Below are 14,097 nucleotides of genomic sequence, written 5' to 3'. Positions count from 1 at the left end.
ATCAACAATAAAAATAAATAAATAAATAAATAAATAAATAAATAAATAAATAAATAAATAAAATTTTAAAAAGACTAAGTTTAGACAAAAGAGATTTGAACCCATGTATCATGTACTTCAGGTGTCCTTTAACAAAAGGAACTATCTTTCTCCCATCCCTCCTCCACACTGGCTGGAATTCAGAAGTGATGGCTAGAACTCACAGCTATGTTGGATCATGAGAGGAAGCCACATGCTGAGAACAGCAGAACAGAAGGGAGCCTGGATCCCTGGTATCTGGGAGCTGCATACAAGCCCTGTACTAGTTTGTTTGTTTGTTTATTTATTTATTTATTTATTTTTAATCCTCACCCGAGGATATCCTTCCATTTATCTTCAGATAAAGGGGGAGGGAGAGAGCAAGAAAGGGAAAGAGTCCAGCCGGTGTGGCTCAGTGGTTGAGCATCGACCCATACATCAAGAGGTCGCCGGTTCGATTCCTGGCCAGGACACATGCCCAGATTGTGGGCCCGACCCCCAGTGGGGGGCATGTGGGAGGCGGTCAATTGATGTTCTTTTTCATCAATGTTTCTATCTCTCTCTCCCTTTCACTTCCTCTCTCTCTAAAAGCAATAAAGGAAAAATAAATAAATAAATAAATAAATAAATAAATAAATAAATAAATAAATAAAAGAGCCCTGGCCAGTTTGGCTCAGCAGTTAGAGCGTCGACCTGCGGTCCTGAGAGACCTGGGTTCGGTTCCCACTAAGGGCATGTACCTCAGTTGCAGTTTGTCCCCGGCCCTGGTGGGTTGTGTGGGTGGCAGCCACTCGATGTGTTCCTTTCACATCGATGTTTCTCTCTCTCTCTCTGTTCCTCTCTCTCCCTCCCACTCTACCTGAACAAAGAATGGAAAAATGTCCTCGGGTGAGGATAAAAAAAAAAAAAATTTTTTTAAAGCAATAAAGGAAAAATAAATAAATAAATAAAAGAGCCCTGGCCAGTTTGGCTCAGTGGTTAGAGCATCAGCCTGCGGTCCAGAGAAACCCAGGTTCGGTTCCCACTAAGGGCACGTACCTCATTTGCAGTTTGTCCCTGGCCCTGGTTGGGTCGTGTGGGTGCCAACCACTCGATGTGTCCCTTTTATGTCGATGTTTCTCTCTCTCTCTCTCCCTCCCACTCTATCTGAACAAAATATTGAAAAATGTCCTCGGGTGAAGATAAAAAAAATAAATAAATAAAATAAAATAAAAAGAAAGAGAAACATCAATGTGAGGAGGCACACCGACTGGCCGCCTCTCGCAGGACCCCAACCAGGGCCGGGACCGAACAGCAAATGATGTACGTGAGCTTGACCGGAATTGAACCCATAACTCTTTGGTCTGCAGGCTGACGCTATAATCGCTGAGCCAAACCGGCCAGGGCCAAGCCCTGTACTATTTACCTCTTGACTTTTTTTTTTTAAATCCTCACCAGAGAATATTTTCCACTGATTTATTTTAGAGAGAGTGGAAGGGATGAGGGTAGGGAGGGAGAGAGAGAAAACATCAATATGAGAGAGACACATAGATTGGTTGCCCCCGAAGGACCCCAACTGGGGCCAGGGATTGGACCTGCAACCCAGGTATGTGCCCTTGACCAGAATCAAAGCTGAGACCCTTTGGTACATGGGCCGATACTCCAACCGCTGAACCAAACCAGCCAGGACTCCTCTTGACTTTTAATGTGAAAGAAATAAGCTTTTCTCTCTAAGATACTTAAGGTATTTGGGGTTCCCTTGCACATGCAGCCCTTCCTAACTGATCATCCATGACAAGTGGAAATGTCACATAGGGAACTGGATACATGAGTCAGAAGTATGGAAAAGATTCCCCTTGGAGGGTTCCGGTGCTTGTGTTTCTAAATGGAACGTGCACGGAAAATCTTCCCTTTCTGTGTCATGCAGAGAAGAGGGGATTATTCCATACTAGTATTTTATCTGTAATGAAAGAAATCACCAGGCACCACTCTTCTTTTGAAAACAGGACATGTCCTGAGCCCACTCTTCTCTGTGATTTCCTCATATGCGTCACTTCAGTAGTTGCCGTTAAGCAATTTATTTTGGTGATGACCTCACTATCAATTACATTTAACCTTAATATGTTCAGAGCTAGATTAAGAATATCATCTAAACCCAAGGATTTTGTAGACTACAGGACAGAAGTATTTTGCAGTCTTAGGAATCATATTCTGAGACTGTATATCACCCCAGGGGTGACCCTCTAGCAATGTCACCCCTGGACCCAGACGCAGCGGGCTTATCCACAGAGGACCCACTTCTATATGAGCAGCTGCCTTTAGCAGATAAAGAAGCTGCTTGGGGGCCAGGCTAGTATGGACAATTTCTCTATCAACTCAGAGGAAAGTCTGGATCTGTTTTAAACTATTTTACAAAAAACATGACACAAGGCATAAAGCAAGCTCGGGTACTAATTTATGAAAGTGACAGAGAACAGATGGGGGAGGATGTAGGGGAGAAGCCAATGTCTGGGAGACACTGGGTCCCACAGCTCTGAGAGGGCAGATCCTCCATGCTATGGCTCCGGGTGACGGGGCGGCGGGGTGAGGCTGCCTGGTGACACCTGCCCAGATGCAACTGCTGGGCCTGTTCCCTGAGCAAAGGACACCTGAGGCCTCCTGAACTAGGGAGCGTCATGTCAGAGAGAGCATAGCAAACACCTTTACAGCAGCTGCCTTATTAGGAAAGGGCACCATTAGAGAGGGGACAAAAGAAGGACTGTTACTCAGGCAGGAGAATTATTCTTGAAGGCCACAAACAGTGTTGTATTTATGTTCAAGAAAGGCCTTGAGGCTGGTGAGAAGTCTGTATGCTTTGTTTCTTTGAAACGTAATTTATATCTATCAATGGATGAGCAGATAAAGTATGGTCTAGTCGCACAATGAAATATTATTGAATAGTGAAAAGGAATGAAGTACTGACACATGCTACATGGATGAAACTAAAAAATATGCTATGTGAATTGTATTTAAATAATGGCTCCCAAACCTTTTGGTCATCTGACCTTGGGCAAGTTATTTATAACCTCCCTGATCCTCAGATGTTTATCTATAAAATGGGGATAATGATAGTACCTACTTCACAGGATTATTGTGAGGATTAAATAAAGGAATGATTAACAAGGCTTTAGCCCACACATGGTAAACATTCGTATGTAAATAAAAAATGGTAGCTATTATTATTTTGTTGTTATCTTCCAAGTGAAGACCGATAACCATGTGAAAGGCTCAGAGGTGTTCTCCATGTACTAACTGTACACTGATATTCTGAGGTTAGACATCTGGAGCTGGCTAAACCAGCTGTTTCATCTACACCCTGTGTGCTCTGGAAGACTATGCCTAGTTAAGAGGTGGCCTGCTGATCAGCAAATCATGTCTCACTGGATGCAAAGAGCTCAAGGAGCAAATTAATAGGTAAAGCATTAACACTGCCCTAAATGCCAAGGCATTTTGGGATTTATCTGTCCTTACCTTACAAAAATAAAGTGAATACTATGTACTCTGTTTTGTTTTTTTTTTATCCTCACCCAAGGACACTTTTTGCATTTATCTTCAGACAGAGCAGGACAGAGAGAGAAACATCGATGTGAGAGAGACACATCGACTGGTTGCCACCTACACAACCCCAACCAGGGTTAGGTACATGCCCCTAGCAGGAACCCAACCTGGGACTCTGGTCCACGGGCCGACGCTCTAACCACTGAGCCAAACTGGCCAGGGCCTATGTATTCTGTTTTTTAAAAAATATGTTTTTATTGATTTTTAGAGGGGGGGAAGGAAGAGGGAAACATCCATCTGCTGCCTCCTGCATGCCCCCTACTAGGAACTGTCCCAACTGGGAACCAAACCTGTGACTTTTGGGTGCACAGGGCAATGCCCAACCAACTGAGCCACACCAGCAGAGCACTACGTACTTTGTTTTAAGGATAATACCAAGAGCCAAACTTTTATCTACTAGGATACTAAATCCCAAACTTGTCTTTTAAAGACTAACTCAGAGCTTGCCCTTGGGTTTTCCTGTTATAACTGTTGTGTAATTATTATGTTTAAAAAATACAGTCTAATAATACAAGTAAATTAAACATTAAAAAATATGCTGCCCTGGCTGGTTTGGCTCAGTGATTAGAGCATTGGCCTGCGGTCCAGAGAGACCGGGTTCGGTTCCTGCTAAGGGCATGTACCTCAGTTGCAATTTGTCCCCGGCCCTGGTTGGGGTTGTGTGGGTGGCAACCAGTCGATGTGTCTCTCTCATGTCAGTGTTTCTCTCTCTCTCTTCCTCCCTCTCTCCCTCCCACTCTATTTGAAGATAAATAAATGCAAAAATGTCCTCAGGTGAGGACTAAAAAACCAAATCAAACCAAACCAAACAAAAAAAAATAGTTGAATATTAGTTATTTCATGTGGTTCAACCTAATACACACACACACACACACACACACACACACGTGTGTATATATATTTATTTAATTTTTTTCTTTATTGATTCTAGACAGAGAGGAAGGGAGAGGGAGAGGGAGAGGGAGATAGAAACATCAATGAGAGACAACATTGATTGTCTCCTACATGCCCCACCACTGGGGATTTGGCCCACAACCTGGGCATGTGCCCTGAGTGAGAATCAAACCGGCGACCTCTTGGTGCACAGGCTGACGTTCTATCACTGAGCCACACCGGCTGTGCTCAATCTAATATTTTTAATACACACCAGATGAAGAATAAATACAAAAACCTCTTACAAAACAAGACCAAAAATTCAACAGAAAAAATGGCTAAAAGATTTCAACAAGCAGATCACAAGAAACAAATGCTAATGTACATAAGAAAAGATAAACAACCTCACTGGTGAACAAATGGAAATAAACATTGAAACACAAACCATGGTATATGTGCCAGATCGGTACAACACAATGCAACCGAGAGGCCCAGTTTTGCTAAGTATGTGAAGAAAAGTGCACTCAAACATCACTGGTTGGAGTACAAATGGGTGTCAACTTTTCTGAAGTGTAATTTAGTAGTACCTGTTTGGCATGCTCTTGGGACTAGCAATTTCACTTCTAGGGACTCTCCTTCAGAAAAATATATATTTAAATTTATATGCTCAAGAAAATATGTGCAAGATAGTCACTGCAATGTTATTTGTAACAGCTAAAAATTATAGACATTTTAAATGTCCTTCTGTTGCCCGGCCAGTATGGCACAAAAGTTGAGCATCAACCCATGAACCAATAGGTCCCTGGTTCATTTCCTGATCAGGGCACATGCCTGAGTGACAGGCTCGATCCCCAGTAGGGGGCATGCAGGAGGCAGCCAGTCAATGTTTCTCTCTTATTTATGTTTTTATCTCCCTCTCTCTTCCTCTCTAAAAAAATCAATAAAAACATATTTTTAAAAAATGTCCTTCTATAGAATAATCGTTAAATAAACTATAGTAAAGCCTTATTAAGAAAATAAATGTAAGCGCTGAAAATGATGAGGTAGGGTAGATTTGTAAGCCCAGACTTAAAAAGGTGGCCATGATGTTTGTAAATAAAAACAAGCAAGATATAGAAAAGTATGGATACTTAGATCCCATTTTTCCAAACACAACAAAGAAAAATAATATAGGCAGGTCTATCCACATGCAGGAAAAGGTCTGGAAGAATATATCAATAGGAGAGCAACAACACTTCTAAATTGCTTTGATTTTTTTTTTAATTCTCATCCGAGGATATTTTTCCATTTATTTTCAGACAGAGTGGGAAGGAGAGACAGAGACAGAAAGAGAGAGAAACACTGATGTGAGAGAGACATTGATTGGTTGCCTCCCCCGACCAGGGCCATGGACCAAACCACAACCAACATGCATGTCCTTGACTGGAATCAAATCTGCGACTCTATGGTCCATGGGCCAACACTCTAACCACTGAGCCAAACTGGCCAGAGCTGTTTTGATTTTTTTTGAAATTTTTTTTCTTTATTGATGTTAGAGAGAGAGAGGAAGGGAGAGGGAGACAGAGACAGAAACACTGATGAGAGAGAATACCGATTGGCTGTCTCCCGCATGCCCCACATTGGGGATCGGGCCCACAACCTGGGCATGTGCCCTGACTGGGAATTAAACTGGCGACCTCTTGGTGCACGGGTCAGTGCTCAACCACTGAGCCACACCAGCCAGGCTGTTTTGAGTTTTTGAGGAGGGTGTACTTCTACAACTTTTTTAAGGCAAGGAGCAATAAGAAATGTGCTTGCTACCTGCTTTGGAGCAGAGAAGGGAGCAGAGGGAGCCATTAGAGGTCCAAGGACAAGGATCTGAGATGAGACACCACCGAGTCATATTAAGAGCATAGGTATTAAGGTAAAAAAAGCCTGGGTTTGAGTTTTAAAAGCTCATTAAATCTCCAAGACTTGGATTTTCTCACCTGTAATATGGGTTGATACACCTACCTTAAAGAGATATTGGGGCTCTGGCCAGTTTTCTCAGTGGTTAGAGCATCAGCCCATAAACCCAAGCGTCTGGGTTCGATTCCCAGTCAAGGACACATACCTGGGTTGCAGGTTCAATCTCTAGCCCTGGTTGATGTGTCTCTCTCACATCAATGTTTCTCTCTCTCTCTTTCTCTCCCTCTCTCCCTTCCATTCTCTCTAAAAATCAATAGAAAAATATCCTCAGGTGAGGATTAACAGAAAACAAACAAAAAAAAGAGATATCGGGCCCTGACTGAGTGGCTCAGTTGGTTGCAGAATCATCCTATACTCCAAAAAGTTGTGGGTTCAATTCTCAGTCAGGGCACATATCTAGATTGTGGGGTTCAATACCTGGTCGGGTGCATATGGGAGGCAACTGATCAATGTTTCTCTCTCACATCAATGTTTCTCTCTCCCTTCCTCTCTCTAAAAATCAATAAAACAAAACAAAATGAAGTTGTTCATGAAAAAAAGAAAGAGATATTGGGGCCTACTAAATAAAATCAGGTATGTAAAAGTACTTTGCAAATGGTAAAGTGCTTTAAAAATCAGGGTGATACTACTGCTTGGTATGACAGAGCCCTAGGTTGGAAACCAGAAAAACAAGGACTAACACTACAAAGTCCTAAGGGAAAAAGAGACGGATGGGAACTGATGAGATGTATCAACCAATTAGAATGTGTGCACCCGATTTGGACTTCAATTTAAACTGTTAAATATATTTATGAGAATTAGAAAAATCTAAATACTATTATATATGAGATTATATTAAGTTACTATTTACCTTTTAGACATAATAATTGTATTATAGCTATGGGTTTCTTCAATCATTATGTTCTAGAGATACATATGGAAATGCTTATGGATGAAATATGATGCTTGATATTGAGATTAGTTCCCAAATAATTCACAAAGCTGAGGGGATGGAGAATGAATAGAGGTATAGATGATACAAGATTGGCTGTTGAAGTTGGGTGATAAGTATATGGTATTTGTAGTATTCTTTTACCTACTTTTACATATGCTTAAAATGTACCATAGTTAAAATTTTTGTAAACAGTAAATGAACCTCATCCTCCTAGGTCTAGGAGAAGGTAATCTGAAGTCTGTTGCAGAGGTGAAACTGAAGGCTACTGAATACTGAAGGCTTGCCAGGAGCCCAGCTCCACTGCATCAACACTGTGGGTCAGCAGGGGGCGCTGAATGGCCAAATACCAAGATGGGAATGCAGCCTATTAATCAAAGAAAAGCAGAGTGCTTGATGGGCTGATGGGGTTGAGGCAGTAATGGGATGGGCGCCTATAGAAAGTAAAGAAAATTTTGGTACAAAATATAAATGGCAGCCAATAGCAAGATAATTAAACATCCAACTAGAACTGCAGCTGCTGAGAATGCCTTTTAACTGGCATAATACTGTTACCAAGGTTTCAGGCCACCATGTAGACTTCAAATGAAGATTAATGAATGAATTAACACCTTTCTAGGCTCACCCTTTAATACTATTTTAGAAAAGTGCTATTGCAGGAAGCAACCAAACACATCCCACAGATCAGCTGCACTGCTTTTAATAAAATTAAACACACAGTTAAGCTGCCTCCAAAAGTTGACCTATTAATGTGAGGGCAAAATGAAAATCCTCTAGCAAAAGCTTTATTTATTTATATTCTTCTAGTAGCTAAAGTTTCACTAGTCTCGCTTTTGCTTAGGATCCCCTAACAGTAGTGGTCAAGAATGACCTTCCACCCTGACTCAGTTCTGCCCTGGTTGCTGCCACTTGAGGAGAACCAGGATGATGTCATTCTGTTGCCTTACTTTTTGAGACTGCCTAATGGAAGACCGAAACATTAACCCTTTAAGCCCCATCAGAAAACCTGAATGGAATGAATCAAGTGAGACATTTTTTAGCCTCCTCGTCAAGGGTCTCCAATCTAGTTCACTTCTCATTACCCTCTTGCCCCCTGGCAACAGCTTTCTCCAAAAACCACAATGATCTACTCCACCACCCGTCATCTCCAGTCTAAAGAAAAAAGTTCTAATCCTACCTCTGCCACTAAGAAGAAGACAGGGAATCTTATAACCCATATGTGAAGTGAGCAGATTAAATGGATAGTTTTCTAAGACCCTTTCCAATATTCTGATTCCCACATGAGTTTCTCTTTAACTAAGAGAACCAAGCATCAGGCCATGACAGATGGGTTTTCCTTTGAACCTCTAAGCACAAGTGATTAGGGAAACAAAAAAAGGGGGGGTGCATCTTCAAATCCTTTTAAGACTCTGCCTAGTTTAGGCCTGGCCAGGGGAGGAGGCTGGGGCTGCAAGGAAACCTAACCGCCACTGTGACATCTATCACTCTACCCAAAGTGACAGGAACCCAGAGGAGTAAGAGTGAAGGAAGAGGGGAAGAAACCAAGGTGTGGGAGCACTCCTTGGTCCATTCCATTACCTCCCATGTGAGCTGGATTCTGGTGCCACAACCTTTCCCCCTCTACATGTCCACATCCTGCTACTGAGTAACAACATGTGGACTAGAGTGGGAAGGCCTGATAAACAAACTGAAATTTCAGCTCTCATGGATGATGGCCTGTGTTTCAGACAAGTTCAAAATAATCCTAAAATGACCTCAAATAAACCATCAAACCATCTGTTTATGGCAGAACATAACAATCAATTGGGTCATTTTGGTGACAAAGCAAGTCTTTTTATGTGTGATTTGCAACCATCTCAAGATATAAAATCCAGGTTGCTACCGCTGTTAAAACAGGCTTAACTGGGCACTCTAAAGTCACTATCCTTTCTTAGCAAGACATGCCTACTGGCTGTACTCGACAAACAAACAGACCGAAGATGAGAAAGAACAATAGCTTGTTCAACTTGGTACTCATGCTTCTTACCCACATATTCTGAGAGGAAGACGACAAAGAACGGAGTGACCAGGTCATTAATTCCCTGGACATACCCACTGGCAGGGTGTCGGATGGCCCAAATAAATAGAATTCTTTCGAAGATCTAGGAAAGAAAGAAGACATGACTGTTAAACCATGGGGCTACTCTCTCTCCTGCCATTTACCTATCTCAATGCATCTCAGGGTTGCTGCAGAGTTTTTAGGAACATTTTTTAAATACTATGAGATGGAGTATAGAAACAAAAAGCTTCAAAGACACTAATTGCTTTTAAGCAGAGGTAGATACTCCTTGCCCTTTATCTTTTCAGTCTCTAGTCACTGTGATATAAAATTGGGAAAAGAAAAGGATGATGACATGACAGCTTAGAAAAAGGTTTGCAGTGGATGTCACTGACTCAGGATGTCATCATTCAGGACATCTAAGTTCTGATACTTCTGCTAAATCTTTTTTTGTCATTACAGGATATAGATAGGAAATATCTTCTCTACCACCCTCTCCTTTCTCCCTGCTGAGACGGAAAAAGATCTAGTGACCGACGATAAATGCAGGAAGTCACTTCATACATCAGGATGCAACCCAGACATTTACTGGGGATAGAGAGTTAAATAAACCAAATCCTATGGATTCCTACAGCTGGGAGTCTGACAAAAGAGAATCAGCCAGGGCCTCCATGGAAAGCCTCTGGGGTTAAGTCACAAGACGCTAGAGGCTTAGGATGGAGAGAAAGAAATCTTTATGGTCCTTTAGAGTCTGGCCCTGTCCCTTCAGCTACATTCCCCTCTGCTTTCATAAGGCTCTCCGCGCTTCCCCCGTCTTCTCTCAGCCTCAAAATACTCATTCCCTTGCTTCACCCCGCTGACCACAACTCCTGGGCTCGACATGGACTGCTCCGTCTCTGTGGTATTGGCGATGCAGAGGGACAGGAGAGTACAGGGCCTCCAAAGCATATGGGCTCTGCAGACAAACTGAAGAGGCCCTCTCAGAGGTCAGGCGGAGGGAGAAAAAAGCTCCCAGGGAGAACAGTAAAAAAGAAACAGTTGTATGGTTTTGGAATTGGCTAGTGCAGGGGAGAGGTGGAGAATTTCAAGACACGTGTAGAGTCTGCCTTCCAGCTGGCAGAGCTGAGACACACTCCCACTGCCAACACTCCTGCACGTCCAGGAGTGAGAACACAGCCCTGTCTGCAAGGCGCTGGCCTCTCTGCCTCCACTAGACTTGCCTGCTTGCTCTTGGGGCTGAGGGGAGGGCATAGTGTCATCATTAGTGTTAGAGCCAACATTTCTAATGGGGGCCCGCCTGCATTCTTTCCTCTCAGCTAAATGACCCTTGAAACTGCAGGTAGGTTAAGCTAGACCATGTTCAGGATGATCCCACGGATTCTCTGCCCTACTGTTTCCTCACATCTCCTGTGGCCTGTGTCTGTCTGGATGTCTCTGTTAAAAGCTCCTCTATTCCACACTACCAGCCCTTTGTGAATACAAATCCTTGGTGACTGACTTTAATAAAGGGCCAGCCCTTTACAGTAAGGATGAGACAATGCAGACACACTCACCCTATACCAGTGAAGATGCCAAAGGGGAGGAAATTGAACAGTAACCAGGTTACCAAAGGAGACCACGGAATCTTCAGAATAAGTCTGGGATGATCTGGCCTTGCAGGTAGGAGAGGAGAGGATAACCCCTGAAGGTTTTTCTGCACCTCTTCCACTAGTGTGGGTAATTCTGACTTACTGTAGTTAATGCCAACGTATCTTTCAGGTTTGCAAAGCAAGTCTTTCAATATTCAGGGTTACTCAGTTCTATGCTCCCTGCTTAGCATTTTACTCTCTTTAAGAAGACTAAAGCCTGCTAAACAGAAAGGTGATTTGAGAAAAATTGGAGACTATAGTTTGATTTCCTCTTTGTATTCAGGTTCTGCTATTAGGAGAAGCCTTTTAAATAAGCTACCTTCCTTGTCCCTAAGCCTGGAGTAAAGATGCACAGGGAGAAGTATCTGAACGTCTCCAAATTAAAATGAGAAATAAGCAGGACTGAGTCACGGGAAACTGTATGGGAAACACAGAGGGATCCTGAATGGGGTTTCAGCTTCCTCTCAGCTGATTTTTACAGGTAAAATGATGGTGTCACCCTCAAAATCTTCTTTATGCTATTGGTAAGACATGAGGTTCCCATCAGCAGAGACATTTATAATTGAACAGAATTATGAACACAGTCTAAGGTCAATATAAACCCTTTCGGGCATCTTACCACCAGCCCTCCCTGTCGTGAGGCACCTGAAGGCGCAATCACAGAGCACGCAGGCCCAGTGCCTAGCGACTCTGAAGCTACAAAGGCAATGCTTAATCTCCAGGAGTTCATGGCTACTGCGTGGGCAAAGGACAAGAAATAGTTCCACTGAGACTTTCCATGTACTTGGCTAACCTGCTAGGTCTCAAAGTATCACTACTAATTCCACTTCTGGGTATATACCCAAAAGAATTTAAAACAGGTACTCAGATATTCACCTGCCGATGTTCATAGCAGCGTTATTCACAATACCCAAAGGTGGAAGCAACCAAACTGTCCACTGATAGATGAATGGATCAATATGTGTTATATACATATAATGAAATGTCATTCAGCCTTTAAAAAAAGGACATTCTGACACATGCTATAACATGGATGAACCTTGAAGTTGTTATGCTAAGTGAAATAAGCTAGACACAAAAGAACAAATATTGTATGATCCCACTTATCACAGGTACCGAGAGTAGTCAAATACATAGAGATAGAAAGTAGAATGGTGGTTGCTAGGGAATAGAGAATTAGTTACTGTTTAATGGGGACAGTTTTAGTTTGGGAAGATAAAAAGTTCTAGAGATGGATGGTGGAGATGGTTGTTTTGTTATGTATATTTATAACAATTAAAAAATCATTACCCCAGCTTGATAAAGTAGGGCAAACACAGGACTAGGAATTCTAAGACGTGGGCTCTAGTCTTCCTTCTGTCACCAGGTAGTCTCAAGACTCTGGCAAGTCCCTTGAACTCTCAGCACTACTCGGCCATGGGTCTGACATGAGAAGGCACAAGCAAGTGCTCTGAAGGGACCCAAGCTCCACATCTGCACACAGGTATGTCACGGTTAGCTGTGAACCTGCCCATGGTTGGAGAGAAGACTCCAGCACTCATCCACACAGAACAGGTGCCGCAGAGGTATGAGCGGAGAAGGGCCGAGAGCGTTAAGTACTTCCCTCACCTCCTGTACAAGTGGTTGCTGGAACAATGGAATGAGAGGATTCGTCCTTGGAATGTCAATGTGGATCTGAAAAAGAGAAGCCATGGCCAAAACACAAATGCCACCTTGTTCTTTTGCGACGTTATTTTCTTAGTAAGAACTAGGATTGAGGGAGTACGAGTGACAGCACAATTTATCTTTGGAAAGAACTGACATACCAAAAAAGTCCAGCTAAACCTTCCTGTCCATCTGGAATACGTTTTCATGATAGCAATAACTTGCTGAACAGTGAGGAAACCTCCTCCCCAAAACCAAAAGCAACAGGCTTCACAACTTGAGCGAGTCCCCTGCTTTTCCCTATTGTTCTGAAGTCTGTTTCACTTCTTTAATACTGACCAAAATATGTACCCCTTTCTGAATCTCACTCATGAACAGTTCCAGGCACTGAAAGAGCTCTGACAGCTGTAAAAACGTGCCAGGAACCAAGGACCTGCTCATGAAGTCATGATGCGTGAGAAGTGGGGAAACCGGGGGGACCTGACCTTCAGTAAATGGCACCAAAAGTTCTGACTTCTGTTACCAGAGGTCACTGTGTTGGTTTGGCCTCGGGATTCCCCAGTGCCCAGTGTGACAACTGAAAGGACCGTGTCAGCAGCGGCAGAGGGTACTTCCGTTTCTAGGGCTTGTTGTAGACAGCTGCCTCCCCCGGTCTTTTCCCTCTTCTGCAGCCCCAGACTCCTCTCCCCTCCACCTTCCCGCAGGCTGTGGGGACCACTATGAGCAATGAGGGAACTCCCTGCCAAGGCTGCCGATGGCGACAGCTCCTGCAGACAGACAGACAGACATGGGTACTGAACAGGCACTGAAGTCACAGTCCAGAGGGACTGGACCCCTCCTGAGTGAATGCATCTTTCATCTCATGTCCCATAACCCTTACTACTAGAGTGAGGTCTGCAGAAGCAGCGGTGGCATCACCTGGAAGTGAAGGTCTCACCCCAGACCTGCTGAATTAGAATCTGCATTTTATCATAAGCCTAGATGGGATTTCATCAAAATCCTAGGTGATTTATTTGTGCATTAAAGTTTGAGAAGCACTGCCACTGGCCGGGGGTGGGGGTGGGAGGCTCTATTTTAAATGGTTAAAATCAAGCCTGGCCAGTGTGGCTCACTAGTTGAGCGTCGACCCAGGTTGTGGGCCTGATCCCCAGTGGAGGGTGTGCAGGAGGTGGCCAATCAATGTTCTCTCTCATTGATGTTTCTCTCAGTCTCTCCCTCTCCCTTCCTCTCTCTTTAAAATCAATAAAGAAAAAAAATTTTTTTAAATAAATAATTAAAAATAAGATGGCTAAAATCAGAGCTACTGAATTGGAAAGAGGGGAAGCAGTTCTGGGAATGAATTCTTTCTTCAGACCCCCATACCTACTCTGCATGCTGTTAGGAATAAATTTAATTCCTAACCAGCACACCACAGCCTGAAGACTTGGAAGACCTGTACCCTG

The 14,097-nt window shown here is 43.1% G+C and overlaps 1 protein-coding gene across 3 annotated transcripts in view; it reads right to left on the bottom strand.

Moving 5' to 3' along the window:
• TBC1D22B (TBC1 domain family member 22B) overlaps nucleotides 1-14,097 on the bottom strand; it is an 82,395-nt gene that overhangs the window by 33,705 nt on the left and 34,593 nt on the right. For 2 of the 3 annotated variants that reach the window (XM_036249244.1, XM_036249245.1), the window contains exons 7-8: nucleotides 12,620-12,685; nucleotides 9,372-9,486 (exon numbers count right to left, since the gene is read on the bottom strand). In XM_036249244.1, the coding sequence (XP_036105137.1) occupies nucleotides 9,372-9,486; nucleotides 12,620-12,685 (181 nt within the window). The remainder of the gene's footprint in view (nucleotides 1-9,371; nucleotides 9,487-12,619; nucleotides 12,686-14,097) is intronic. The other variant, XM_036249246.1, reaches the window with a different exon arrangement.

Source organism: Molossus molossus, unplaced genomic scaffold (assembly GCF_014108415.1).
Source record: "Molossus molossus isolate mMolMol1 unplaced genomic scaffold, mMolMol1.p scaffold_m16_p_8, whole genome shotgun sequence".
Lineage (NCBI taxonomy): Eukaryota > Metazoa > Chordata > Mammalia > Chiroptera > Molossidae > Molossus > Molossus molossus.
The sequence above is the reverse complement of the archived record's forward strand: the minus strand, read 5'-3'. Positions and strand labels throughout refer to the sequence as shown.